Raw genomic sequence first — 27,490 nt, 5'->3', positions numbered from 1 at the left:
AAAGCAACCCCATCACATGTTGATGGCTTGAAGTTACGAGTTCAAAGTAGAAGCATGAAGGATGTTTGGGCCTTCAGATTTAGTTCCCTCTACCTTTTCGGGAGGCTGTGACAGGCTTTTGTTCCAGCGGAAGCCAAACTTGGAGAAAGTTATTTCAGATTCTTGGATTAAAAGAACTAAAACGGATCTTGCTAGGAAAAACTAGTTCTCTGTAAATGTTGTGTGTGTGTGTATGTGTACCTCGATGTAGTTTATCTATTAAAAATGATCCTTGTTTATTTGATCTAAGAGGAATTCCTTTCAAAGTTGAACAGTTTGGATCAAAAGCTTGCTCTTCCTCTGGTGGATTGTGGCAACCACAAGAGTTCTCAAGCCTGTGCTTTTTCTTGTGTGTAGTTGATTTGCTGTAAATGGTGTTGATCCTAGCATGATTCAGTAGAGTTTAAAGGGGAATGTTTGTTTGACTTGCAGTTTTAGTCGTCATTTTTTGTGCCGTGTCTTTGTCCTCAATCCAGCAAATCTAACTCAATAATGAATCAGTCGGAACTATTTAGGTGTCCTTTGCATGCAGTTGCATTTCAGATTTCTTGCATGTGGTGTGTCTGTAAAGTAAGTTTAGTTCCCATCTGGAGATGATTTCTCTGTGCATAAGGTGCTGGATGGCAGTGAGAGCCAGTACTCTGGGATGCAGATTGGAACACTACAGGATGAAGAAGATGAAGGAGCAGCACCTTCCTCCCAAGAAGAACCCCCAGAACCATTCCTACAGTCAGCACTGGGTATGTTTGGGTACACACATATGACCACAGAAGACACTGGTTTGCACTGAAGACAGGTTCTGCTTATTGATGCAAAGCTTTAATTATTGTTTGTGTGTGTGTGTATGTGTGCAGCTCTGAGCAAGCCTCATCTATTCGAAGGCCGTGGTCACAACCGACAGGGTTCAGACAGCAGTGTGGACCGCTTCATACCAAAGGACGAACCTGCTGAACCCGAACCTGATAACAAGGTAAAGAAACACCCACGCAAAAACATCCATGCCAGCATTTCACACCGGGAGGTAACAGGAGCTACATGTATTATGTGTCTGACTCTAACTTAACTGTCTGCTTCTTAGTCGTCACGGATAAAGGGTCCAATTGGACATTATACAGACCAGGGGGTGGAGCCACTGGTGCACTGCGTACGGCTTCTTGCTGCTTCCTTCTTGCTGACAGGACAAAAGAATGGTGAGTGTTATCAGAACTGCTCAAACTATGTCAAAGGTGTGTTTTAGAAACATCTTATTTGCATACAAATAGAATTATATAAATCTACTTAAGTACAAATTGAGTAACTGTTGAACTTAAGTTGGGTGGCTTAAGTGTGTAGGAGAAACTGCAGTGGCTGTGAAACTCACGAAAAGCTCAAAAGGCCCTATCTACATTATTTGGCTTCCTTTCTTGTTTTATCTAACAACGTTGTGTGTATATGTATCAGTATTTGCTGTGTTATTGTTTTTCCAGGTCTGACCCCTGACAAGGAGGTGCGAGTGAGTGTGAAGGCTCTGGCCGTCAGCTGTGTCGGGGCCGCAGCAGCGCTGCATCCTGAATCCTTCTTTAATTCCCTTTACATGGAGCCGCTGGACGGCATTCCAGTAGCAGGTACAGGCACAAAGAATTAAACAGACAATCCTAATCCTGAGATTATGTGTGACACTTCAATGGGTCTATATTCAGGTCCATATTTGGGGGTAGGTTTTATGGACAAAAGTAATACAGCAGGAATCATCACTTAGCTCATGTATTTAGAAGCCCTTCACACCCACACAGGTGTCTCCTCTTATTCAGGCTAATTAGACCTCTGCTCAGGCTGCAAGGCGGAGCTTTGCTGAGATTTATGTGAGGTCAGTCTGTTTGATCAAACAGTTAACTAACAGAGCATGAGGGCGATCCTGAGAAGTCGTCTGGCCAATAAGTGAAAACACCTTTGTTGGTGTACCATGGGTCTCTCTCTTAATCTTCAGCATGATATGTGTAATGCTGTAAATGTGGATTTCTTTTCTTTATCTCAATTGCTGAAGGTTTGTGTTCTGTGGTCCTCCACAATCTTTTTAATCGGAACTAGTTTCCACTGTTTTAGTGGAGTACAATAGGCCTTTGTCACAGCAGCACAGGTGTTACTAATAACATTAACAAGGGCTCCGTTAAGCCAGCATGCTTAATACCAGGACTGTATACTTTATGAAATGGAAACAAATGGAATTCAGCCATCATTGATTTTTATTTACATGTGCACTTTTCCTACTGTGACATGTAAAAAATACCTTTTTGATAAGCATTGCAGTGGAAGTATTGGTTGGTTACAAAATGCATTTGACGACTGTCTTTGAGCCTGCTGTCTCTCTCTGTCCCCTTGCAGAGCAGCAGTATATCAGTGATGTACTGGGCCTCATTGACCATGGGGACCCCCAGATCAGAGGGGCCACAGCCATCCTCTGTGCAGCCATCATACAGGCAGCACTTACCAAAACGCGTTATAACATTCACACCTGGCTGGCCAGTGTGCAGAGTGCAACAGGTTGGTGTGGGTGTGTGTGTGTGTGGTGAGGGGGTATTTGTTCAAGTGTATTTGTCTTGGTGCTGCCATGTTGAAAACCTTGGATAGTATTTAATGTTTCTCTCACCTGTCATTTTGCTCTCCAGGTAACCCTCTGTCCCTGGTGGACTTGGTGCCTTTGCTCCAGAAAACTCTCAAAGATGAATCCTCCGTCACCTGCAAGATGGCTTGCTCTGCAGTGAGGGTAAGACGGCTCTGTATGTAAGTGTAAACTGTACCCTGTGTCTGTGAGTCTCCCCTTCTTTATTTTATTTTTTTTGTGGGTTTCAGCACTGCATCATGACTGTGTGCAGCAGTACTCTGAGTGAGCTTGGCTTGCAGTTGGTGATAGACCTGCTTGCACTGAGGGATTCATCATATTGGCTTGTTCGTACTGAGCTCTTGGAGACTCTGGCTGAGATGGACTTCCGGTAGGATCAATTTTCTTACTGAAGCAACTTGCTTAGGCATCTTGCTGTCATGGGTTGACTGCACTTTCAAAATCTCTGTCTATATCCATATCCACATACACATGCAGTATCTTTTTTTTTTTTTAAATATAAATGCAACATGGCTAAACTTTTAATGTATTATGTGTGATTAGGTTAGTTAATTTCCTGGAGAGGAAAACGGAGACTTTGCACAAAGGGAATCATCACTACACTGGGGTAAGTTCTTCTTAACTTCCTTGTAGTCTTGCTGTGGAAATGCAAATCTTTGTTGCTTCCAACTTGAATTGCTGAAACCACAGTCCCTAATTTGTCCGCAATCCTCTATGTAGCAACTGCGGCTGCAGGAAAGAGTCCTTAATGATGTGGTCATCCGTCTGTTGGGAGATGATGATCCTAGAGTCCGGCACGTGGCAGCCTCTGCTGTCAGCAGGTAGAGCCTCTGTTCTTATATGCTGTATTGTCTACATCACACATCCTGGACTTTACTGTGGTTGAGAACACTTTGATTTTAGTGCATTTATTAAAACAGTATCTGTCTTTTGTTTGTGCTGATGTCTGTTTTCAATGTCATCTAACCCTTCCTTTATTTCTGTGCGTCTCTATCAGGCTGGTTTCCAGGTTGTTCTATGACTGTGACCAGGGTCAAGTGGACCCAGTAGTGGCTATTGCCCGGGACCAGAGTTCAGTCTACCTGCAGCTGCTGATGCATGAGACTCAACCCCCCTCTCAGTTCACGGTCAGCACAATCACAAGGTATGTACACACACAGACACACACTCCTATTTACTGTCACATGCCATAGGCTCTCAATGCCATCCTACTACTAAGAAATCGTTCTCAAGATCATTGGTCAACTGTTCCTTTTTATGGAACCTACAAACATTACAAAGCTCATGACAAAATCACAGCTCTGCTATTTCCTCCGTCTGCCAGGACATACAGAGGCTTCAACTTGTCCAACACTGTGGCTGATGTCACATTGGAGAACAATTTGTCCAGAGTCGTTACTGCCGTCTCCCATGCGTTTACCTCCTCTACCTCCAGAGCCCTGACTGTGAGCTTTCAGACACATTACACTTTTTAGCCTGATGTATAACAAGTTTTGTGTTTTTTTTTTTTTTTCATAACATGTTTGAATAACATTCTTTTGTGTGTTTCTCTACAGTTTGGCTGCTGTGAGGCCTTGTGCTTCCTGGCTTTAAATTTTCCAGTTTGCACATGGAGCACAGGCTGGCACTGTGGCTATGTTAGCTCCAGTAGCAGTTTTTCTTCTCGCTCTAGTCTCAACCGGAGCAGGGCCAGGGCCCTCAGGTTTGTGTACCCTCTTTCCTGTGAATTCAACCATAACCTGTACATTTTAATGCCAGCCTATTTGCATAATATGCCACAAAATTTAATGCCAGATATCTCACTAACCTTTCTCTTAATTTCAATTTCTCTTTCAATATACACACTTGATTATCTTCTGTCCTTGTCCCTCTGTTCTGCAGTGTGTCACAGCCCAGCAGTGCTCCAGCCTCTTCAACCACCTCTTCATCTGCCCCAGACACTGAGCGTAGGACTCTGACTGTGGGAATGGCCAACATGGTCCTCTCCTTACTTTCCTCTGCCTGGTTTCCACTGGATCTCTCTGCACACCAAGATGCACTTATGCTTTCTGGCAATCTGCTTGCTGGTGGGTAACATGCATACAAATTGTACCTGACAATGCTGTTCATGTATTTGCAGACATACCACATTTCACTCAAACAAAACTTTCAGGCGAAAGCAGTAAACTGTTATTGATTAACCAATCTCTCAATCCTGTTCCCAGCTGTGGCTCCAAAATGCATGCGCAACCCCTGGGCTGGAGAGGAAGAAGGCAGCAGTAGCGCAAACACCAGTGGAAGTACAAATAAGATTGAGGAACCCTGGGCAGGGCTGTCAGAGCGCACCCTGGTGGCCATGGTAGAGCAGCTCTTCTCCCATCTACTGAAGGTCCTCAACATCTGTGCCCATGTGCTTGATGACACCCCACCTGGACCTGCAGTTAAGGTAACTGTTCATAGTCTTTGTGTTTGGTTAAGTTGACTCATAGTCAAAGCAATAATCTGTAAGCCACATTTTACCAGCATTTATCTGCTTATGGCTACAAGTTGCAGCCACAGGATGGCCAGTGTATTGAGTTCACTTTTTGTACCTTGTTCCCTACATTTTAGGCCACCCTCCCCTCCCTGAGCAACACCCCCTCCCTTAGTCCCATTCGGAGAAAAGGCAAGGAGAAGGAAGCTGCTGAGCCTAGTACTGCTCCTATGAGCCCAAAGAAAGGCAATGAGCTCAACACAGGTAAATGCTCTAGCACAGATTACAGACAATCACGCTCAGGTGGTCTGAATATTTAACAAGTTTGATGTTGTGCTTTTTATGAGCAGGCAGGCCAGTGGACAGCACAGGGTCAACAGCTGTAAACAAATCTACCACCCTTGGCAACTTCTACCACCTGCCACCCTACCTCAAGCTCTATGATGTCCTCAAAGCTACGCATGCCAACTTCAAGGTCAGAACACACATCCATTTTAAATACTTTATCACTACAGAGAAGTCTTTTACAAGGTTTAGTTGTCTAGCAGGTGGTTGGCAGTGGTGTTAATTGTGTGTACTTCCTAGGTGACGCTGGACCTCCACAGTAGCCAGGAGAAGTTTGGAGGTTTCCTGCGTGCTACTCTAGATGTTCTGTCTCAGCTTCTGGAGCTGGCCACACTACATGACATCAGCAAGGTAAATATTGAAATCAGCTCTATTGGAAATCTGACATTAAAATGTTATTGGTGGGAGCAGGAAGGAGGAGGTTCTGGAAGATTGGACTGGATGGAAGCAAATCAAGTTCACTATCCACTATCACATTGACTGTAATTAAGCAATAAAATAAAAAGATGTACTATTTTTATTTTTTCTCCTTTATTTTTATTTTTTTTCTTTGTCAGTGTGTTGAGGAAATCCTGGGCTACCTCAAGTCCTGCTTCTCCAGAGAACCAACGATGTCTACTGTTTGTGTACAACAGGTCAGTAAACTGTGTCTCTGATTTATTGATTTTTATTTTTTTGGTTTTATCCATTATTTATTGTGTGTGGCAGTCTTTATGGTTCCAGCACTGAGCAGTGTGCTGCAACTGGTGTGACTCCACACAGAGTGAGGCTGGTACCTGCCGACAGGGCCTGTAAAGGCATCGGGTTCCCTGTGCGAGGGTACCATACATCTTTTATATACACACGCAGTAATATACTAACTGGATCTAGCCGGTGCCTTTTTAGACACAGCTAATAGCTTTGCTTTGTCGTCTCGCCTTTCTTGTCCATCTTCACATGTCACTATACAATAAAAGGCACAAGGGGGGGGGGAGGTTGCTGTAATAAAAATGGCTATTTTAACAGTGAATATAGTTTGCACTGAATTAATGTATTACAGAAACAGTAAGTAGATAATAGTCCCCTTTTTTTTTAATTTTTTTTATACCTTATTCCAGACTCAATTCGAGTGCCGAACATCTAAACAAATGTGTACTCCAAACTATTGCTTGTTTCTCTAGTAACTGAAGACATCTCTTTCTTTAGCTGTTGAAGACCTTGTTTGGGACCAACCTGGCCTCCCAGTATGAGGGTGTCCTGAGTGGACCCAGCCGCTCCCAGGGCAAGGCTCTCCGTCTTGGCTCGTCCAGCCTGCGACCAGGCCTCTACCACTACTGCTTCATGGCACCATACACTCACTTCACTCAGGCTCTTGCCGATGCTAGTCTGCGTAACATGGTGCAGGCCGAACAGGAGCAGGATACCTCTGGGTTAGTTGCAGCAACACACAGATAAGCGATAGGAGCATGCATGTATATTTAAATACACATGTAAATAGATGTAGAAGTTTACGCACCCTGCCTTCTTTTTCCTCTACTAGATGGTTTGACGTAATGCAAAAAACTTCGAACCAGCTGAGGTCCAATATTGCAAATGCAACACGCCACAGAGGAGACAAGGTAAACTTGGATTGTTCTGCCATTTACTTTAAGTGCAGATTGTGATCGGCTAAAAGTATGTTGAGTCAGTATGACTTCTATTGCCTATTGGCCTTAGTGAGGTGCTGCTGTTCTGAAAGCTATGGCCTAATTGTTATTTCTCCAGAATGCCATCCACAACCACATTCGGCTGTTTGAGCCTCTGGTGATCAAAGCTTTGAAGCAGTACACTACCAGCACCTCTGTGGCCCTGCAGAGACAAGTACTGGACCTGCTAGCCCAACTTGTGCAGCTCAGAGTCAACTACTGCCTGTTGGACTCAGATCAGGTTAAACAAAATAATCAACAAACCACACACGTATGCTTTTTCATCTTCACTTTGTGTTATTTAGCTAACTCACAGAGATGTTTTCTATGTTTCAGGTGTTCATAGGCTTTGTCCTGAAGCAGTTTGAGTACATTGAAGTGGGACAATTCAGGTAAGTTTTCCTCTGCCGTGACTACTGTAAAAGAGCAATGTACTGTAGCATTTTTAATAACACGTGTCTCAAGGCTTTCTGTAGTGCATGACTTTTTTTTGTATGAGTGATGTAAGTGATTTGTTTCCTGTAGATCAGCTTAAATATTCTCATGTTGCCCTGTGAACTAAAATACACACCTGTTGTACTTCCTGCTCAGAGATTCGGAGGCCATCATTCCCAACATCTTTTTCTTCCTGGTGCTGCTGTCTTATGAGCGTTACCACTCAAAACAGATTATCAGCATCCCCAAGATCATTCAGCTGTGTGACGGCATCATGGCGAGTGGCAGGAAAGCGGTCACTCACGGTGAGAGAAACACAGGCAATACACATTACATACACAATCATTTCTTTTACTTATAAACACATTTCACTGCAGTTTTCTCTTCCTTACACTGTAGAACTTTACGTCAAGGTAACACACAACCTCAAACACCGTCCTTATTGTAGCTAGACGACCAGCTGGCTACCTATTTACAGATATTCTATACCAATACTACTAAGCCTGTATGACTTTACTATCATTGTTTATATGACCTTGCTTTGGTTAAACCCTTGGTCAGAGTAGGGCAGGTCATGACTTTGCTATCCTGGGGGTAAAAGATGGCTAACGGGACACTGCTCGGGAGTAGCGGACATGTCTACTTGTTGATACCCGATGCTGCATTATCCTGGTAGCCAAGATCTGAGGAATTTCCAATACTGATATCGGAACAAGTCTATTCCTAATGTTGAGTCTAAATAATAAAATCTTCTCCTTCCCCCACAGCCATTCCAGCCCTGCAGCCAATAGTCCATGACCTATTTGTGTTGAGGGGCTCAAACAAAGCAGATGCAGGCAAAGAGCTGGATACACAAAAAGAAGTGGTGGTCTCCATGCTGCTCAGACTTGTGCAATACCATCAGGTGTGGTCAGAAATAGACTCAAACAGATGCAGCATGATGATGTTATGGAGTATCCCGGCCAGTCTTTCCACTGCCTGACATTGTCTCCTACGTGTGTGTTGTAGGTTTTGGAGATGTTCATCCTTGTACTGCAGCAGTGTCACAAGGAGAATGAGGACAAGTGGAAGAGATTGTCCCGACAGATTGCTGATGTCATACTCCCCATGATTGCTAAGCAGCAGGTAGGAAACTACATGCTATTTGAGATTAGTCACCCCTGGGGAATTTAAATAAAGCTATAGTACAGTACAATCAAAACATGTTAGTACGCACAAACAAATTGACTGGAGCCACTGAGACTACTGTGTCATAAAATGCTCTTACCCTCATATTTGTATGTTGTGTCCTCACAGATGCACCTAGACTCTCCAGAGGCGTTGGGAGTGTTGAACACGCTGTTTGAGACTGTGGCGCCCTCCTCTCTCAGACCTGTAGACATGCTGCTGAAGAGCATGTTCACCACCCCAGTTACAATGGTGAGACATTTCATCTGAACATGCACAAAGACCTAGACAGACTTTCAAAATATAGATTTTTGACTCTAAATCAAACCTATGCTCTTCCAGGCATCAGTAGCTACAGTCCAGCTGTGGGTGTCCGGTATCCTGGCAGTGCTCAGGGTTCTCGTCTCCCAGTCCACTGAGGACATTGTCCTATCCCGAGTCCATGAACTCTCCCTCTCCCCGCATCTCCTCTCTTGCCACACAATCCGTCGCCTCCATCAGCAGAGCCCCTCCCCAAATGACCCACCCATTGCTGAGACTCTTGGTAACCAGGAACCTAATGGTGAGGCACAAAAAGCCCTACCTGAAGAGACCTTTGCCAGGTTAGTGAGTGTGTTCACTGTGTATAGTTTAAGGATGTTTCTGACTCAAGAATTGAGATGTTTCTACTTTTTGGCAATCTTTTCTTTTACTACTACTTTTCCTCCGTTTACTTTCTGTTGTCCCATATCCCCTCCCTCCAGGTTCCTGCTCCAGCTGGTAGGAGTGTTGCTGGATGACATTTCTTCCAGACAGGTTAAAGTGGATATTACAGAGCAGCAACACACCTTCTACTGCCAGCAGCTGGGTACACTGCTCATGTGTCTCATACATGTCTTCAAAAGTGGTGAGCTTATCATTTCAATATTGGATACTAAGCTTTACAATTAAAATCACCAAATCAGTTGCATTATGTTCTTTTGAAATTGGTGCACTTTAAATGTCCTTTCATCTGTCTTCTCTTGCTTTCCTTTTCCTCCCAGGAATGTTTCGCCGGATCACAGCTGCAGCTAGCCGTCTCCTGAAAGGTGAGAGTGGAGGTGGACAGACTGGCACTGAGGCAGGCCTGTTTTACCCTTTGGAGGGCCTGAATAGCATGGTGCAGTGCCTGATCACCACCCACCCCTCCTTGGTGCTGCTATGGTGCCAGGTCCTCCTCATAATCAACTACACCAACTACTCCTGGTGGGCTGAGGTGCACCAGACTCCCAGGTAAGAACAGATAGTATGATCTTACAATTACATTATAGATTTTCTGTCAATTTCTGGTGAAGCAAATTATCCAAAATCCAATCACTGTTCTAAACTTAGCACAGCACTGTATCTTGTGGCAATCTACCATGTACTGATGCTTCTCTTAGGAGACAGAGCCTCTCATGCACAAAGCTGCTGAGCCCTCACTCCTCTGGGGAAGGAGAAGAGGACAAGCCCGAGACACGGTTAGCCATGGTCAACAGAGAAATTGTACGCAGGGGAGCCCTCATCCTCTTCTGTGATTATGTGGTGAGACTCATAAGAATGTTGCACAACACAATATCTTTGAACACTCTTGGAATCAATCACACCAGGACAATGATCATCAAAAATGATGGCATTGTTTTGATTTTTCTCATATCTACAGTGTCAGAACCTCCATGACTCAGAGCATCTGACCTGGCTGATTGTCAACCACGTACGTGACCTCATCAACCTTTCCCATGAGCCCCCAGTGCAGGATTTCATCAGTGCTGTGCACCGCAACTCAGCTGCCAGCGGTCTCTTCATCCAAGCCATCCAGTCCCGCTGTGACAACCTCACTACTGTGAGATTACATCCTTTTAATCTTTAGTCTCTTTTCATCATTCCTCCTAGTCAAGTCATTTTATTCATAAAGCACATTTAAAAACTTCCAGTGTTTACCAATGCTTTCAATTTTCTTTACTCCACCACTTGTTAAGTCTTTACTTCTCTTTTCTTTTCTACTTAAAATGTTTGGTTTCTATTCTGTCCTTTTTTGTTGCAGTTTGATATTTTGTGTAGGCCACCTGGTTTATCATTACTGTTCTCATCTTCACCTCCCTTTCTCCTTGCTCTCATTCTGTGTTCCCTTTTCTGTCTTACCAACTAAATCCTCCCCTCTCCTCAACTTTCCAGCCTACCATGTTGAAGAAGACTCTGCAGTGTTTGGAAGGCATTCACCTGAGTCAGTCTGGCTCCCTGTTGATGCTGTATGTGGACAAGCTGCTCAATACACCCTTCCGTGTCCTGGCTCGCATGGTGGACACACTGGCATGTCGCAGAGTAGAGATGCTGCTGGCTGAGACGCTACAGGTACGGCTTATGTATTGGTTTGAATACATTTTCATTAATGTATACAAGTAGATAAACATTTAGATGCAAACTTTGTGTCCTTTCTGTGATGCTGTGGGAAAAGTTCTGTATTTGTTGTACAAAATCTTTCAAGTTGATCATGTGTTATTCTGTCCTTCCACCCTGCAGAACAGTATAGCTCAGCTGCCTGTGGAGGAACTGGACAGGATCCAGGAATACCTCCAGACCAGTGGCCTGGCTCAGAGGTAACACTCCGTCTGCAGCCAATTTGAGGAATAGTCTGGCATCCTGTAGCATATTTTAGTTATGAATATATAGTAAAAAGCAGAACATGAAACGCCTATTAACAAAGCAAAATTCAAGATTCCAAAGGTGACTGGATTTAAACGGAACCAAACTGACATTTAATTGTAGGCAATCAGATTTTTTTCTTTCTTCCAAATAATGCATACATAAACTACTTTTATTCAAAATCTTAGTATCCCTACAGTGTACCAGATTAAGGTTGACGTCCTGTGCTCTGTGGGCTATTCAGGGTGCCATATCTACAGCGATTGAAGCTTATCCATCAGCAGGACAGATTTTGGTCAAATTGGAAAAAATAAATGTGATTCATCCTTTGTTCATCTTTCTTCTCCCAGGCATCAGAGGTTCTACTCCCTGCTGGACAGGTTCAGAGCCACTGTTGCCGACACCAGTAGCCCCACACCTCCTGTGACATCACACCCCTTGGATGGGGACCCACCACCAGCCCCTGAACTGGTTATTGCAGATAAGGTGAGGGATTTAGAGAATCTGCGTGTGAGTGTGCATTTTATGGTTTTACTGTGTATCTTCATCCTGCAAAGTAAGGACATTCAGAACAGGAATTAAAAATATTTATTGTACATAATTTACTTTTGTGTTAAGGAGTGGTACGTGGCCCTGGTGAAGTCTCAGTGTTGTCTTCGTGGAGATGTTTCCCTGTTGGAGACGACTGAACTCCTCACAAAACTACCTCCCGCTGACCTCTTTAATGTCATGAGCTGCAAGGTGACACAGACTGCAGTGTATAAATACTCTTGCTATATATATTGAGTAAAATTGGTATATGTAGCAACTGAACCTGGCTTTTTTCCCTCCCAGGAGTTCAACCTAAGTCTGTTGTGTCCATGCCTGAGCATGGGGGTGCAGCGGTTAGCACGTGGTCAGGGGTCGCTCTTGTTGGAGACAGCCTTGCAGGTTACTCTAGAGCAGCTTGCAGGGGTCACTGGGTCACTTCCTGTCCCACACCAGTCCTTCCTGCCACCCTCCCAGTCACAGCCTTACTGGGACAAAGTAGCTGATGTGTACGGTGAGTAGGAGGGAGGGGCGACATGAGTCATAAAATTCAGTTTTGTAATTTCCTAAACTTTCAGATTGAGCTTTCTATGCCTCTTTAAATTTTGACATATTGTACAATTTTGAAATTGGAGTGACTGTATTAAGTATTCAGTGTAATTACAGTATGTGTTTGCTATCTGTTCCAGGTGAGCCAGGTTTCTACCCCAGGGTTTTGTCACTCTGCAGAGCTCTGTCCCAGTACCTGCTGAGTGTGAGCCAGTTGCCTTCCTCATTACATATCCCCTCTGACAAGGAACATCTCATCACCACTTTCACCTGCACTGCCACTGAGGTAAAAGACCACATATTTAACATGTCATTTTGTTCATTGGCGTGTTCTTTGCTTAGAGCCATATAATCAAATCATTTTCAAGATCTCCAGGGTTCAGTCTCTGTGACAAAATTGCAGTAACAATTTTAAGTTCCATCTAAAGTAATTTGGACCCCATAACTTCACCTAAATTCTAATGTTGCGAATCCTCTGCAGGTTCAGTATAGTATGAGAGGCCTTCATGCTCACTGATACCATGGTGTCATTTTTAGAGATTGAAGTTTGGTACTTTGCTGTTGTGCAGCCAACGTACAGTGGTGTCAATTATTAAAGTACATTAAAGTAAATATATTTCAAGTTTTTGTTTCTCCAGAGGTATGTTAATTATGATTCTAGAAATGTACTTTAAAAAGAGATTCATGGAAAATGTATTTTTGTTCTTCACATTTATCGTTCACCCTTGTATGTCTCACTCTTTGCCCAGGTGCTAGTGTGGCGTCTCCTCCAGGACCACTTGCCCCTGAGTGTGGACCTGCAGTGGGCTCTGTCCTGCCTGTGTCTGGCTCTGCAGCAGCCCTGTGTCTGGAACAAACTCTCCACACCAGAGTACACCACACATACCTGCTCCCTCATCTACTGTCTACGCCTCATCATTGTTGCAGGTGAGCAGGCCTCCAGGGCATGTTTGGGCGTTCTCTGTGATTTAGTATGGTTACATGCCATGACTTAATGTGTCATTTCAATGCTGATCAAACCTTTTGCCCTGGCTTCCCAGTGGCTGTGAGTCCTGGCGACCAGCTCCTGCATCCAGAGAAGAAAAGGACAAAGGCAGAGAGAGAGGCAGAAGGAGACCAAGTGGACTCAGCACATGCTGAACGTGAGTACTCAAATTCAGTAAATCTTCTGGTTGTTTTTTCTTCTGAGCAGATCTCAGGTGAAAGCTTTAGGTGATATATGATGGCAAATTCCCTCTGTGTTGCAGACATGTTTGAGTGGCAAGCTTGTGAGATCATGGCGGAGCTGGTGGAAGGCCTGCAGAGCGTCCTTGCCCTAGGTCACCATAGAAACAGTGCATTCCCCGCTTTCCTCACACCAACATTGCGTAACATTGTCATCAGTCTGTCCCGACTGCCTCTGGTCAACAGCTACACCCGAGTACCTCCACTGGTCAGTGTGTGAACAATATTACACCTTGAGTTTTTATACATGAATGTATTGGGCTATTAAAATTATGTGTGTTTAGGTTTGGAAACTGGGCTGGTCCCCTCAGCCAGGAGGAGAGTACGGCACGACGCTGCCTGAAATCCCTGTAGACTTCCTGCAGGAAAAGGATGTATTCAGAGAGTTCCTCTACCGCATCAACACACTGGGTACAGAAACACATACAGTCAGGAAATCGACTTTCCCTTTGTCTCATTCACGTTCATCTCATTAATGACACTGTCCACTGTTGATAGCCAAGAACTGCACATATGGAATTATTCAGAACTCCATTGCCACCATTGTGTCAGATTTTGGAGTGTGACAGTTGAATACTGTATTTTCTGTCATCTGAATGGTTTGTGTTGCCATGTTTAGGCTGGAGCAGCAGGACTCAGTTTGAAGAGACCTGGGCCACTCTGCTAGGGGTGCTGGTCACCCAACCCATCACTATGGACCAGGAGGAGGAGACACAGCAGGAGGTACAGACACATACACACACACACACACACACACACACATTGTTCACATCCTGAAATGTGCTGCTGGTTAGTGAGGTTGATTTGACAGAGCTCATCACTCCTTCATGCCTGCATAATCTCCAACAATTTCTCACTTTAATTAGAAACATGCAAGCATTTGTTTATATACAGAGAATTCACCAAAGAAGTACACATGCTGTGTTTCGTCACACCTCATAGACACATTGTAATAAACAGTTGTAAACTGTTCTATAGCCCTCTGTTCCCTGTCTCTTTGCCATTTGTCTCAATGTTTTGTTTATCCTTTTGTCTCTAGGAGGACTTGGAGCGTACCCAGTTGAATGTTTTAGCGGTGCAGGCCATCACCAGCCTGGTGCTGAGTGCCATGACCCTGCCAACTGCTGGCAACCCTGCAGTCAGCTGTCTGGAACAGCAGCCCCGCAACAAGAGCCTCAAAGCCCTGGAAACACGGTAGCAAATTTGTATTCAATATTTACACTGTAGTAATGCCAGGAACAAGCATGCAACAATATTTGGATTATTTTGTTTGTGTTTGCGCCCAGGTTTGGAAGGAAACTTGCAGTGATCAGGGGTGAGGTGGAGAGAGAAATTCAGGCTCTTGTGTCGAAGAGAGACAATGTCCACACGCACCACCCGTACCACGCCTGGGACCCTGTACCCTCGCTGTCTGCAGCATCAGCTGGTAACACATTACTCACTTTCACAAAGTGTCCCCCTCTCCTCACAGCTGCTGCACTTACACCTACCACTCTTAATTTCTTGTTTATTTTTGTTTCAGCAGGCACGCTGATCAGCCATGAGAAGCTACTGCTTCAGATTAACACAGAGCGGGAGATGGGCAACATGGACTACAAACTGGGACAGGTAGGAGACGCATGAACAAAGAGGAAAACTTGGATAACATGCTTGAGGAAACTGTTTATGTTCTTAATATTAGATTTTCAGTAGGACCACAGTAAATGTGGGGTCACTCAGTTACATGGTATATACGGGAGTTTTTGGGTCACAGAATATTTTGTTTTCAATCACATTTGCTTTTTACAGTAGCATTTACCATAGTTTCAGTTCTCATACCTTTTGGTAGACTGGTATGTGCCTCATTTAGACAAATACTCACCAATCAGCCATAACATTATGAGCACTGACTGGTGAAGTGAATAACACTGATTATCTGGTTATCATGGCTCCTGTCAGTGGGTGGGATATATTAGGCAGCTAGTGAACATTTTGTTCTCAAAGTTGTGTTGGAAGCAGGAAAAATGGGCAGCGTGAGGATTTGAGCGACTTTGACAAGGGCCAAATTGTGGTGGCTAGACGACTAGGTCAGTTTTGTGTTGGTCTGCAGTGGTACCTATCAAAGTGGTCCAAGGAAGGTGAAGCAGTGAACCAGAGACAGGGTCATGGGTGGCCAAGGCTCATTGATGCACGTGGGGAGTGAAGGCTGGCCGTGTGGTCCGATCCAACAGATGAGCTACTGTATCTCAAACTGCTGAAACAGTTAATGGTGGTTCTGATAGAAAGGGGTTAGAACACACAGAGCATCACAGTTTGTTGTTCTGGGTTTGCATAACATTCTGACCACCAGGTTGCACAGGTGCTCATAATGTAATGGCTGATCGGTGTACGTTCCATGCTTTATATGCTGCTTGCAATATCTATCCATGGGTTCAGGGTGGGAGGCTCTCCAAGAAGCCAGTGTCTTTTAATTGCCTTCTTGCCTGCTACCATGAGGATCTTTATTAAACATTTACTGAAAATGTGTGTAACATCAGAGGGATCTTCCTTATTTAACCTCACATAATGTATTTGTAAGTATGTGTAAAAATATCTTGTCTATTAATTCCCCATCCCTTAATGACAGTGAATACAATGTGATGCCATGCCTTATCCATTGTCTATCTTAAATCTAAGGATGCTGGTTTAAGATTTGGTTCATATGCTAACCATCAGTAGCACAATGTTAAATATTTTTATTCTCTCTCTCTAGGTCTCCATCCACTCTGTGTGGCTTGGCAACAACATCACCCCACTGAGAGAGGAAGAATGGGGAGAGGATGAAGAAGATGAAGCGGACACTCCGGCCCCCACTTCCCCACCCCTATCTCCTATCAACTCTAGGTCAGTCAAATAAATGCAGACATGCTGACTGACTTCCTCAGTGTCAACGCAAATGTACTGAAACAAGCAGCACCTACCACTGTCTGTCTGTTTCAGGAAGCATCGTGCAGGTGTGGACATCCATTCATGTTCCCAGTTTCTCCTGGAGCTCTACAGCCAGTGGCTCATCCCGGGTTCCCCGAGTAACAGGAGGACCCCAACCATACTAATCAGTGAAGTGGTCCGATCGGTGAGTTAAGACATCAGTAAAGGATTATCTCCTGTTCGATGCAGTTTAGGCAAAGACCCTAGTCACCTTCTCCCCTGTCCTCTCCCTCTTGCTTTGTGTAGCTGCTGGCGGTGTCGGACCTGTTCACAGAGAGGAACCAGTTTGATATGATGTTCTCCACCCTGATGGAACTGCAGAAGCTCCACCCTCCAGAGGATGAGATCCTCAATCAATACCTGGTCCCTGCCATCTGCAAGGCTGCTGCCGTTCTGGGCATGGTGAGTATCATCGTGTGGGTTGGGGGGGATGCGTGCTTGCTTTTTGATGGTTTAAGGATGTGTTTATTTGTTGCAGTAGTGTACCATTAACCTCTAAACTCAATGTATATTACCAGGACAAAGCAATAGCGGAGCCTGTGTGTCGCCTGTTGGAGACAACCCTACGTAGCACCCACCTGCCCAGCCGTATGGGCGCTCTGCATGGAGTGCTGTATGTGTTGGAGTGTGACTTGCTGGATGACACAGCCAAACAGCTCATCCCCACTGTCTCTGAGTACCTGCTGTCCAATCTCAGGGCCATCGCTCAGTGAGTATCGCTCTCATTCCCCAAAACAAACGCACAGACCCCCGACCTTGTTTCATAATCTAATGAGCTGAACTGATGAAAGGGATTCTGGGAGCAAATGTTTTTATGTCAGAGTTGCTGCTCTGTTCCATTCATATACTGATTGCAGTAGGTGGAGGTGAGAAGGTGTATCTGATGTCCCAGTGAGTTAAATGCAGTAAAAACTTACTTCAGTTGCACTATAGTTATTTTAGTTAGCCATGTTGCTCTCTAGATAATTTGGTGTACTCACTTTTTCTGATATTGATATTCCTGTAGAATTTAGAGTTGTGTCATTTTTCAACCACAACCTTCCTTGTGGCTTGTGTTTATTCATTCTGTGCTTGTTTGATAAATACACCACATATCTCTGGGGAAGAATGCACTGCCTTTCCACTCCGAACAACTGCCACAATCTTCCCCATAGCGACCGCTCTTGTAATCGGTACACCTTCTCAAAGATCATATCAACATGACAAAAGTCAGAAAATCTGCTTCTGTGCTACACCACATTCAAAGTCTCTGCATATGGTTTTAATAAGGTGATTGGACCAAGCGTGCAGTGCCATGACTTGGCCACTAGGTGCTGCCCTTCACATTTCAAACAACTACCTTTTATTTGAATCTTACTTCCACTCACTCTGAATGTCTCCGCTCTTTGTGTCCTGCAGCTGTGTGAACCTGCATAACCAGCAGCATGTGTTGGTAATGTGCGCAGTGGCCTTCTACATGATGGAGAACTACCCTCTGGATGTAGGAGCTGAGTTTATGGCTGGAATTATACAGGTAAACATTCTGTGCATACATGTGAAGTTATATGAACTTGACTGAGGAGAAACAAAACATGTTCCGCTATTACATAGGACAAAAATCAGTATAGTATTTTGGGATTTACAGTAAGTAGGGATGTCCCAGTCAAGTTGTTTTAGCCCCGTATCAGAGTCATTTGATATTATCTGCTGATTCGAATCCCAATCTGATACTTGTATTGTATTTTTTTTTTTTTTTAGATAATATAGTGCACAGTGCACACTTGAAATACATTTAAAGTTATTAAAATCAATCCAATGTGTAGCCTATATGCTTGACAATTAGACAGCTTTGCATTAAGAAACAATGCCTGCATCAAAGCTGTTTTTGTTTGTTTTTTTAATTTACACAATGAAGTATAAAAAAAACCCCTGTATAATCTTTATGGCTTGTCGCTGTGTGGAGGGAGTTTATCTCTCCAGTGTTTGGAGCTTGAGTGCAGCCTTTACCTGAGTAACTGAATTAACAGTCTGTATTCCACTGACTGTTTATTTCCATTTGTACATATTTCCACAAATTACATTAATTATCTTATTGGCTTTTTGTTCGCTGGACTTTTGTTGCACTTGCAGTAGTGTGTTGAGTGTGGCTGGTGAAACTGCAGTGGGTGGGGCAGCTCCTGCTTTCAAATAGAGTTGAGCAGAGTGGAAGAAAGAAACTGCGAGAGAGCTGACAATGGTTGCACTGCACATAAAAGCTTAGAGTAAAAACAGCTGTGGGACAGCTGACATAAAACAAAAGATTGGATCTATAAAACTAAACGGTCAATACCGATCAGCTAAAAAATGCATTGATCCCTAATTTCCCTGCATGCCAAAAAATATAGGTGATGGTGTACTATCATAAGCTATTTACGGTGTCTACTGTTATGCATCCTTTTCCTCTCGTCTTTCTTTTGCTTGCCCCCGCTTTATCTCCTTCCTCTGTGCCTGTCTTCCAGTTGTGTGGTGTGATGGTGTCAGCCAGCGAGGACTCCACTCCCTCTGTCATCTATCACTGCGTGCTGCGCGGTCTGGAGCGCCTCCTGCTGTCGGAGCAGTTGTCACGCGTGGACGGAGAAGCGCTGGTCAAACTCAGTGTGGACCGAGTCAACATGCCGTCGCCACACAGAGCCATGGCTGCCCTGGGCCTCATGCTCACCTGCATGTACACTGGTAAGACAGGCTCTAGCACGACTGATGCAATGTAGCATTCTGGCTAAATCACCAGCATGTACTGTATTAGGACTGGTGCTTTCATTACTGCTGACTCTCAGTCCACTGCAGACTCACCATGGGATTAAGCTAGCTGGCTAACTCACCCGGATGGACACTCTAAATAGTAGTAGACTACTTCCTCGTCAGTTCTCCTCACCAAAGCTGATGCAGCTCTGAAATGAGTTAAGCTTGCAGTCCTGCAGGTTTAACTTATTTACAATGCCGCAGTAAGGTTGTGTCCCATTTCTTTCCTGTGCTCTCATCCCCTTCCTTCCTTCCTTCCTTGTACAGTAAAATGTAGTGGTGCTGCAAAGTGACCCCTCAACATCTCCCACACAAATTTGGCTTCGCTATGATAGACAGTTGAAAATAAGGATGTAAACAGCACGAATGATGTATTAAGTAGCATAGGATCTGTTATCTGCCGTTGTAGGTGGTGTCCCATTCCTCACTGGAGTTGCCTACCTCATTGCTGAGGCAAGCGACTCCCTTTTCTAAAAAGGAAAAGTGTTGAGCGGGAGAACTGGGACAATCCTAAAAATAACATTATGTAGTAAAATATTGCTGCTTCTAAGCTACTGAAATCCCAACTCATTAGCTTACACCTGATTGTGTATGCCCCTTTTGCATGCGACTTACAGCAAATTGCAGACTTATTTTTAGTGATGCGTAAGCACTAGTAGCACTAAAAATGAATCCCACTAAAATGTTTAATTTCAGTTGATATAGATAATTATTGATGACTTTTATTGAACCTATTTTTAGTTAAAGACCAGGTAGAAAATGGCAGAATTTAACCACTGTATTTTGAATTTACTGTTAACTTAACTAAGACACAAGGGTAATAATTTTAATGTTTTGTCATACATTGTTGTTGCCGAGTACCTCTCCATTGTGGACTGCCTGTGGATAGTTTCTTGAGATGTAACAGATGTAGATCATGAGTGAGGATGTTGCGTACTCGGAATAGCGGAAGTGGCAATGGTGACTCACTCATAGCATGCTCCATTATCAAGGGATATGATTGGCTGTTTATGAGCCAGGGCTTATTTGTTGTATGCTTTACAACTGATTACAAGTTTACATATTGGCCCTATTTACACCCACTGTCAGTAACAAACATATATCTTATCACGGTGACTAGTGATTTACAACTATTAAGTCTCTCTTTACAGCTTAGCAGACCGTTGTTAAAGCTGAAACCAACCCTTTAATGCTTGCCTCCTGCATGTGATACATGTATTCTGTGCATACCTCTGATATACCCTACCTCTAACCCCTACGTCGGCCCCTACTAACCCTAGCAACCCTATTAGCATGTTGTTGTCCATATGGTGACTGGCTAAATAACACTACTTTGTTGCCTTGAGCTAGCCAGCGAATTCTTTGCGTAAACTCGAGCTCTTGCAAATGCAAACTGACCTATAACTTTCTGCATACCTCCCTGTGCTATACAGCAGAGCAAGCTGAAGCACATTCAGGTCACAGAAGATAATCTAGTATGTAATGTACCCTGGAAACATGGAATTTGAAATCTCTAATACGTTAAGCACCAGTCACGTACAGATTTGACCAAAGGTAGCTCCCAGAATTTCCCCAATTTTCTGTTTTGAGGTCAACAAAATTCTGATCTGAATCTTGTGATATCGGTGTCCCTACTCCCACTCTAACCTGTCCCCCACTGGTTCAACCGGTGCCAACCCCCCCCTCCCCTCTCGCCCTCTCAGCGGTGCTTGCGTCGGGTTCAGACGTGACAGGGGTTAGAGGTCAGGTTGACTCTGGCTCTGCCGTAGCAGAGGCGGTGGGCGTCACGGCGGGTCATGTTGGTTTCTCCTCAGGGAAGGAGAAAGCCAGCCCTGCCAGTCGCCCCGCCCATTCTGACCCTCAGGCCCCAGACAGCGAGTCGATCATTGTTGCCATGGAGAGGGTCTCTGTGCTCTTCGACAGGTACACACACACACACTTGCACACCCTATAGTCCATTATACAAGAATTGTACCGTTTTTGCTAATAAATAAAAAAAAAAAAAAAACATGCACACAATTTGCAGCTTTCTTCCTTCATCTTTCACCTCTCTGGGTTTGTAGTGTCCAAAATAATTTGATGGTGGCAGCCGATATGCGTTTTGACTAGCAGTGGTAGCACTTGTTTTGTTTCCCATCATCATTTTTGCTTTTTGGGATTTCCGGTTTGCAGGATCCGGAAAGGTTTACCCAGTGAGGCACGGGTGGTGTCCAGGATCCTGCCCCAATTTCTGGATGACTTCTTCCCGCCACAGGACGTCATGAACAAGGTCATCGGAGAGTTCCTGTCCAATCAGCAACCATACCCACAATTCATGGCCACTGTCGTCTACAAGGTCAGCAGAAAAAACAAATGAAAAAGTCACGTCCATTATAACAATGTGATTTTACATATTTTTTTTTTTTTTTTTTTTACGTTTAGGCTTACAAGGCAGGATTGGATCGGATTTAAAATTGATTCATTAATTTGTATTGGCAAATCAAAAAGCTTTTGAACATTGCAGCATTTCTGTGGTCAAAGAATCTGTTTGGGGGGTTTTGTTTTGTTCCCATACTAGGGAGCATTACGGAGAATTTCAATGAAGTCCAGTGTCAGTGAAGTGTTACTTCTGTTGTGATTGCAGCAGCCAACTCTTTTGTTGTCCAATCAGACAATAAGTTGTCATGGAAACATTGAGTTGGAGCAGAGACAGTGGGTTCCTGTTGCTGTACAGGGGAAGTAAAAATGAAGAATGCATGACATTGAAGCAGACAGTAGAATTTGGAGTAGAAGTAAATGATTTTTAGCCACGATTATATTGAAATAAAAGTAATCCTTAAACACGAGTATGGTAGTAAGCTCAGTATTTGTTTTGATATCTTGTGTGTGGAAAACACTGAGAATCAACTGAACACAACTGTGCTGCATTTCTAAAGGCTAATTTTAGAAACTAGTATTGGGTGGTAATTTTAAGAGAAATTGACAATTTCTAGAACAGCAGCTTCGTTTTCCTTTTTGGAAAATTGAAATCAAAGACCACTGACATTGAGTGCCTGCCATCTGGTGTACAATGAACCAGAAAAAGAAAATGCCCATGTATATAGTTTCCAGACCTCAAAAACAAACTTAAATTAATGGGCTGCTTTGATAATTGCAAAGATAATTAAACATTTTGATAATTTTACAATCTAAATGTTATTATTTTTTTTTTATACCTTTCAACTAATGCACATCTTAAACGTCCCGTCTCTCCCCCGGCTATGCACCCACCTCTCCAGGTTTTCCAGACACTCCATGCCACAGGCCAGTCTTCTATGGTGCGAGACTGGGTGCTGCTGTCCTTGTCCAACTTCACTCAGAGGACACCAGTAGCCATGGCCATGTGGAGCCTCTCCTGTTTCTTTGTCTCTGCTTCCACCTCCCAGTGGATCTCGGCCCTGTATCCTTACATGAAATAAGTCCCGTGAGCAGGACAGTGATCGGGTTGTTGTATCTATACTGTATGTCTGGAGGCACCATTCTAAATGTCCTGCTTATGAAACAGTGTGGTCTGTTGTCCTTAACCCCCCTGCTCTCAACCAGACTGCCACACGTGATCAGCCGAATGGGCTCCAGTGAGGTGGTGGACGTCAACCTGTTCTGCCTGGTGGCCATGGATTTCTACCGGCACCAGATTGACGAGGAGCTGGACCGCCGGGCTTTCCAGTCCGTCTTTGAGACTGTGGCCTCACCAGGCAGCCCATATTACCAGCTGCTGGGCTGTCTGCAGTCAATCCACCAGGACACATCACTCTGAGGGCAACGAACTGAGATGGACATGCAGGCACAGAGAGAGGCCAGGGGGGGACGAAGCATGGGGAGAAAAGTGGATTAGTGTAAGAAATGTGGTAGAGCGGGAAATTAGATCTCCATGTACACCTCCCCCTTGAGTTGTGATGGAGGGAAAGAACAGAATGTTTCATTAGAAAAACCTACTGTAGCCTCATCCCTTTTCCTCCTTTACACTGAAATGAGTAGAACTACTGAAGTCCCCATAATGAATTCAGTGGAGTGAGCATAAAGAGAAATCAGGGGGGAGATCTGAATCCATGTCAGTTTTAGGGTGTATGTTAAAGGACTGTCTGTCTGAAGAGTGCACCTAATATGAAGGACACTGGCTGCAAAGCCCTTCAAACTGTGGTTCTGCCTACAACCACAGTCCCACTACCACAGACCATTCCTCGAGATGAATGATGGCACCTTGAACACTTCCTCCTACCCAGCACCTTGATTTAAAAACCTATAAAAATAACATTAATCAAACAAAAATTGGATTTGTTTGTTTTCCTGTGAGGACTTGCTTGAGTATTGTGTTGTCAGTAAAGTAAAATATAGAGAAAAAAAATAGAAAATGCAAAGTATTTACTATATTTAAAGTTTCAATGCATCTATTTTTCAGTGCGTTTTTGTTAGAGTGCTGAAGGTCTGGTTATGACACACTGACAATGGGCTGACAGAGTCAGAAATGCCTGCTTAATGTTGTCAACAAATGTTATCTTTGAAGACCTTTTTTATATTTAAGTTACTTGTGGTCATTCTCTGACACAAGTTAAATAGTTGATTATTTTATGTGTAAGAATGATCACTAATAGCCATAGCTTTCTTTTCTTTCCAGTGACGATGAGAAGCAGGGAATGGGTGTTGTATTTGTCACTGCAGAAACGTCGACTTGTTTGCACCCTTTTCAGCAAGTTGCTACAGTTTCTGTATCTGTGCAGTGGCCTATTCTGGATGTTGTAATGAGTGGACAAAGAACTAGACAGGTATATACTGGGAAGTATATAAAATCATTTGTGTTTTCAAAATTATACATAGTTTTAACTGTAAGGGCCCGTGTACTAACACTTAAGATGATGAAAAATGTCAAGCAAGAAAAATACCAAAATTGCAGTGATGTCTTTTCTTTTTTAATAAGTAGCAAGGGGGAGGGGGAGCGGGAGCGGGAGCATTTCTTGTTATTTTATCATATTGCTTATATCTGTCTGGTCCTTTGAAAAAAAAAAAAAAAAAAAATGTCTTGTATGCTACCCAGTGCACCTGAATGATTCCACCTGTCCATTTCTTGTACTTTTTTAATTCTCAGGATGTAAGATGTGACTATTGTTGTAATAGGACTGGAAGACGTTTGCAGTCATCTTTAAATGGAGTTACCTTCGTATCTTGTTTAAAAAAAAAAAAAAAAAGAGAAAAAATTCATTGTAAAGTAAATATGAAAGCCATGGTGCATGATAAAATAAGAACTGTGTAAAGATGAGAGCTCTTAAAATAGACAGTAAGATAATGTGATGTCATTTTCTCTTCTGTCTTAATACACACATACACATGATGAGAGAATGAAAAATCAGTGAATCAGCAGACCGCAGAATGCAGAAAGCTACACGCTTATAGTATTTTATTGAAGACATGACCTAGAGTTGCCTGGGAGTGTGCTCGGCGCTGTTACTCTGTACATACACTTGCCTTAGATAAAGACTGAATATATGTCCTGTACACTGAAAGCTTGAACGCATGCTTAGCATTACTGCTATTTTCTTGCATAGTCCTTAATACTGTATTTCCGTGGGTACAGTTGCCATGACTATTGTGTGGGAGAGATGCAACACAATCCAAAGCGAGCCTTGTAACCTTAGCGACCAACAGCAGCTTTGACAAATCAACAGAGGAGGAAAGTGTAGCGTAGTGATGCCATGTTGACAGCGGGAGTTTTCTGTTTTTGTTGAGCTTTAAATATAGTTTTGTCTCTGTTAAAGACTGGTAAATATTTCATCACTCATTGTCTATGTGAATATTTATTATTGAATATTAAATACACCTAGCACCTAAAAACTTGAAGTTCCTCTCATGTTGATGTTAGGTGCTTTCTTGATATGCAATGAGTCCTACAGTACATAAAAGTAAAAACATTGGTGGTTTGTATGTTAAGTATGTTACCACTTTCCAACCTTAAAAGCAATGTGACTGGCTTCCTTTTAATCATGTTCAAATAATGTATTCACATAATAAATGACTGAGTCCTCTGCTGCTGTCATTGAAATTCCAATGAGAGGCCTCCCTCAATTAGATTAAATGAGCCAAAATGACTCCTGTTTTTCTCAGATCAACAGTCTCTTCAAAGTCAGTTTGGATTTGTGCGGTGAAAAGAAATGGAGGATGATGGAAACCCTTTTTTTCCCTGCACTTCTTGTAATGTTAAAGGAAGTCATTCAAAGACAGGATAGAGAAAATGTTCTTTTCATCTTGTCGCTTAGTACGTTCCGCCGGCATAAGACGAGGCAAAGACTGACTGGAGACCCCTGCAGGGGGTAATACGATTACCCCGAAATCTTTTGTGGTTTGGGGAGATGGGCGTGGAGGCCACGTACAAAGGTCATTTTCAGCTGATTTAACATGCTTCCCTTTAAGACTTTATTTTCTTCAACTTGCAGAATCAACAACTCGAAGGATAATTTAGTCTTTGTTTTTGCTCTAATGTAAAAGTTGATCATCACTATGGTTAAATCTTTTCTCTGCCAAGTTCTTTACATGCCCCGTAAACTGTCCTTGCTATTAGCATGTTGGTGCTTGGCTTTAAAAGAATACCTCTTTTTCCCCTTTCTAGAAAACAGTTTGGTGACCACAAATGTGATTTATATAATCATTCTCTGAAGGTGGTAACAGAAGAAGTACAGACTGTAAATGATGTTTCTTCAGTCTGGTTCCCCAACAGGACCCTGGAGCCTCCTTCACATCTTGTTCAGTTTTTTTGACAACTGCCTGTAAAGAAAAGATCTATTAAAATTATGTATTTCTGTTCATTTTAATATTTTAAAGAGATGAATCACTGCGTTATGGTCTGTTGTAGAAATGAATAAATTATTTGAAGATGTTATCTTTTGTGATCTTTGTAAATTGTACAACTTCCTCCATGAGAATAGTGAATTTCAGCTCAACTGTTACAAACCAGTCGAAGGTTATGTGTTTTCATTTAAAAGATATTACAAACATTAATGCTCTGGCACACATAGGATCCACCACGTGTCTCTAACACAATCAACCTGTGAGGACACAATCATTAAAACCCTCTTCCTCATCTTCCTCTCTGTTGGAAAGAACAAGCTGCTGCCAGTCGACTCAGATTATCCAGACAAACACAGGAACCACTGAGAGAAAATACATGATTTACCAACATCTTCACTTTAAGGACCATTGTAGCATATTGCTTTTGAAGCCTGTTATCAGACATTTAACAGTTACTCTAACTGACCTCTTATGCAAACAACTTATTGCATTTTGTACAATTTCCTTTTCTCGGCCGGGCTGTAATTCCCTTTTATAGACTGCACAGTATGAAAGCATATGTTGCCCTGGTTTTACAGCACCCATTAGGATGGGTGGTTCATGATTAAAATGTATTAACAGGATTAGCAGACAGCTGCCATATGGTTCAAGAAGCAATGTGCTGAAATCATGGTGGCACAGGTATTAAGCAACTGTACATGGCAAACACTTTATATGGCTGACCTTTACTTTATCAAGTCATCTGTATGATTTACACCAAGCATAGCACTCTACATGTCAGTTTTGGAAATAATGTTGTCCCAACAATGTTTTAAATCTTTTTTTTTTTTAATAATGCAACTCTTAATTGCAAAATCCCAACCTTTTGAAGCTAAAAAAAAAGAATATACATAAATAAAACAACAGGTGTGTGTATGTGCTGTGCTCTAATGCCTCTTCTTTCTGGTTTGAAACAGCTATTCTGGTATCAAAGTTTAGCAACTCAGCACACTGCATACACTGTAAAGACTGTAAAGATTTCTTGGTGAAGTAGAAGTTTATTTCAGTGGCTCTGCAGTGCTGCTCCCCATCCAACACTTGATGCTTTTCAATGTGCACAGCAGACCTCCAAAAACAAGACAGACTCACCACTGTTGAGCAGCCTGGATAAACCTCTCTCTCTCTCTCTCTCTCTCTCTCTCCCACACACACACTATGATAAGATAATATGGCCTATATGAAGTTAATGAACTCTTTAAATGTATTTTCTTGTATTAAAACTGCCCCCTCCCCTCCCCTCTCTGTACACCCCCCTCCGTTGCCCGCTCTGAGCACACCTCCCTCTCCTCCAGTCCTCCTCCTCTTAAGGCT

General features: G+C 43.2%; 1 protein-coding gene and 1 non-coding gene across 5 annotated transcripts in view; both read left to right on the top strand.

Moving 5' to 3' along the window:
- Positions 1–26,231, top strand: part of htt (huntingtin) — a 34,595-nt gene extending 8,364 nt beyond the window's left edge. For 2 of the 4 annotated variants that reach the window (XM_051384472.1, XM_051384473.1), the window contains 55 exons: positions 653–779; positions 894–1,009; positions 1,118–1,229; positions 1,506–1,643; positions 2,401–2,559; positions 2,685–2,782; positions 2,869–3,008; positions 3,182–3,245; positions 3,359–3,459; positions 3,636–3,782; positions 3,963–4,083; positions 4,195–4,340; positions 4,520–4,704; positions 4,843–5,063; positions 5,228–5,354; positions 5,441–5,565; positions 5,676–5,786; positions 5,993–6,070; positions 6,621–6,844; positions 6,955–7,033; positions 7,179–7,340; positions 7,436–7,491; positions 7,691–7,839; positions 8,302–8,438; positions 8,543–8,659; positions 8,831–8,953; positions 9,044–9,303; positions 9,445–9,587; positions 9,724–9,952; positions 10,102–10,243; positions 10,362–10,541; positions 10,874–11,050; positions 11,219–11,295; positions 11,692–11,827; positions 11,960–12,082; positions 12,176–12,383; positions 12,559–12,704; positions 13,168–13,345; positions 13,459–13,560; positions 13,666–13,850; positions 13,927–14,053; positions 14,262–14,365; positions 14,682–14,836; positions 14,929–15,068; positions 15,168–15,250; positions 16,374–16,504; positions 16,601–16,733; positions 16,835–16,990; positions 17,107–17,297; positions 17,987–18,101; positions 19,066–19,279; positions 21,049–21,268; positions 21,518–21,680; positions 22,603–22,763; positions 22,907–26,231. In XM_051384472.1, coding sequence (XP_051240432.1) covers positions 653–779; positions 894–1,009; positions 1,118–1,229; positions 1,506–1,643; positions 2,401–2,559; positions 2,685–2,782; positions 2,869–3,008; positions 3,182–3,245; positions 3,359–3,459; positions 3,636–3,782; positions 3,963–4,083; positions 4,195–4,340; positions 4,520–4,704; positions 4,843–5,063; positions 5,228–5,354; positions 5,441–5,565; positions 5,676–5,786; positions 5,993–6,070; positions 6,621–6,844; positions 6,955–7,033; positions 7,179–7,340; positions 7,436–7,491; positions 7,691–7,839; positions 8,302–8,438; positions 8,543–8,659; positions 8,831–8,953; positions 9,044–9,303; positions 9,445–9,587; positions 9,724–9,952; positions 10,102–10,243; positions 10,362–10,541; positions 10,874–11,050; positions 11,219–11,295; positions 11,692–11,827; positions 11,960–12,082; positions 12,176–12,383; positions 12,559–12,704; positions 13,168–13,345; positions 13,459–13,560; positions 13,666–13,850; positions 13,927–14,053; positions 14,262–14,365; positions 14,682–14,836; positions 14,929–15,068; positions 15,168–15,250; positions 16,374–16,504; positions 16,601–16,733; positions 16,835–16,990; positions 17,107–17,297; positions 17,987–18,101; positions 19,066–19,279; positions 21,049–21,268; positions 21,518–21,680; positions 22,603–22,763; positions 22,907–23,120 — 7,956 coding nt within the window. In that variant the 3' untranslated portion in view covers positions 23,121–26,231. Of the gene's footprint in view, positions 1–652; positions 780–893; positions 1,010–1,117; positions 1,230–1,505; positions 1,644–2,400; positions 2,560–2,684; positions 2,783–2,868; positions 3,009–3,181; positions 3,246–3,358; positions 3,460–3,635; positions 3,783–3,962; positions 4,084–4,194; positions 4,341–4,519; positions 4,705–4,842; positions 5,064–5,227; positions 5,355–5,440; positions 5,566–5,675; positions 5,787–5,992; positions 6,071–6,620; positions 6,845–6,954; positions 7,034–7,178; positions 7,341–7,435; positions 7,492–7,690; positions 7,840–8,301; positions 8,439–8,542; positions 8,660–8,830; positions 8,954–9,043; positions 9,304–9,444; positions 9,588–9,723; positions 9,953–10,101; positions 10,244–10,361; positions 10,542–10,873; positions 11,051–11,218; positions 11,296–11,691; positions 11,828–11,959; positions 12,083–12,175; positions 12,384–12,558; positions 12,705–13,167; positions 13,346–13,458; positions 13,561–13,665; positions 13,851–13,926; positions 14,054–14,261; positions 14,366–14,681; positions 14,837–14,928; positions 15,069–15,164; positions 15,251–16,373; positions 16,505–16,600; positions 16,734–16,834; positions 16,991–17,106; positions 17,298–17,986; positions 18,102–19,065; positions 19,280–21,048; positions 21,269–21,517; positions 21,681–22,602; positions 22,764–22,906 lie in introns of all 4 variants that reach the window. The other 2 variants (XM_051384474.1, XM_051384471.1) reach the window with 2 other exon arrangements.
- Positions 6,137–6,266, top strand: LOC127355682 (small Cajal body-specific RNA 14). Its single transcript, XR_007881828.1, has one exon. It is a non-coding gene; the product is annotated as a small Cajal body-specific RNA 14 (non-coding RNA).
- Positions 26,232–27,490: the final 1,259 nt, after the last annotated feature.

Source organism: Dicentrarchus labrax, unplaced genomic scaffold (assembly GCF_905237075.1).
Source record: "Dicentrarchus labrax unplaced genomic scaffold, dlabrax2021, whole genome shotgun sequence".
Classification (NCBI taxonomy): domain Eukaryota; kingdom Metazoa; phylum Chordata; class Actinopteri; family Moronidae; genus Dicentrarchus; species Dicentrarchus labrax.
Note: the sequence above shows the minus strand (reverse complement) of the source record. Positions and strands in the feature narration are given on the sequence as shown.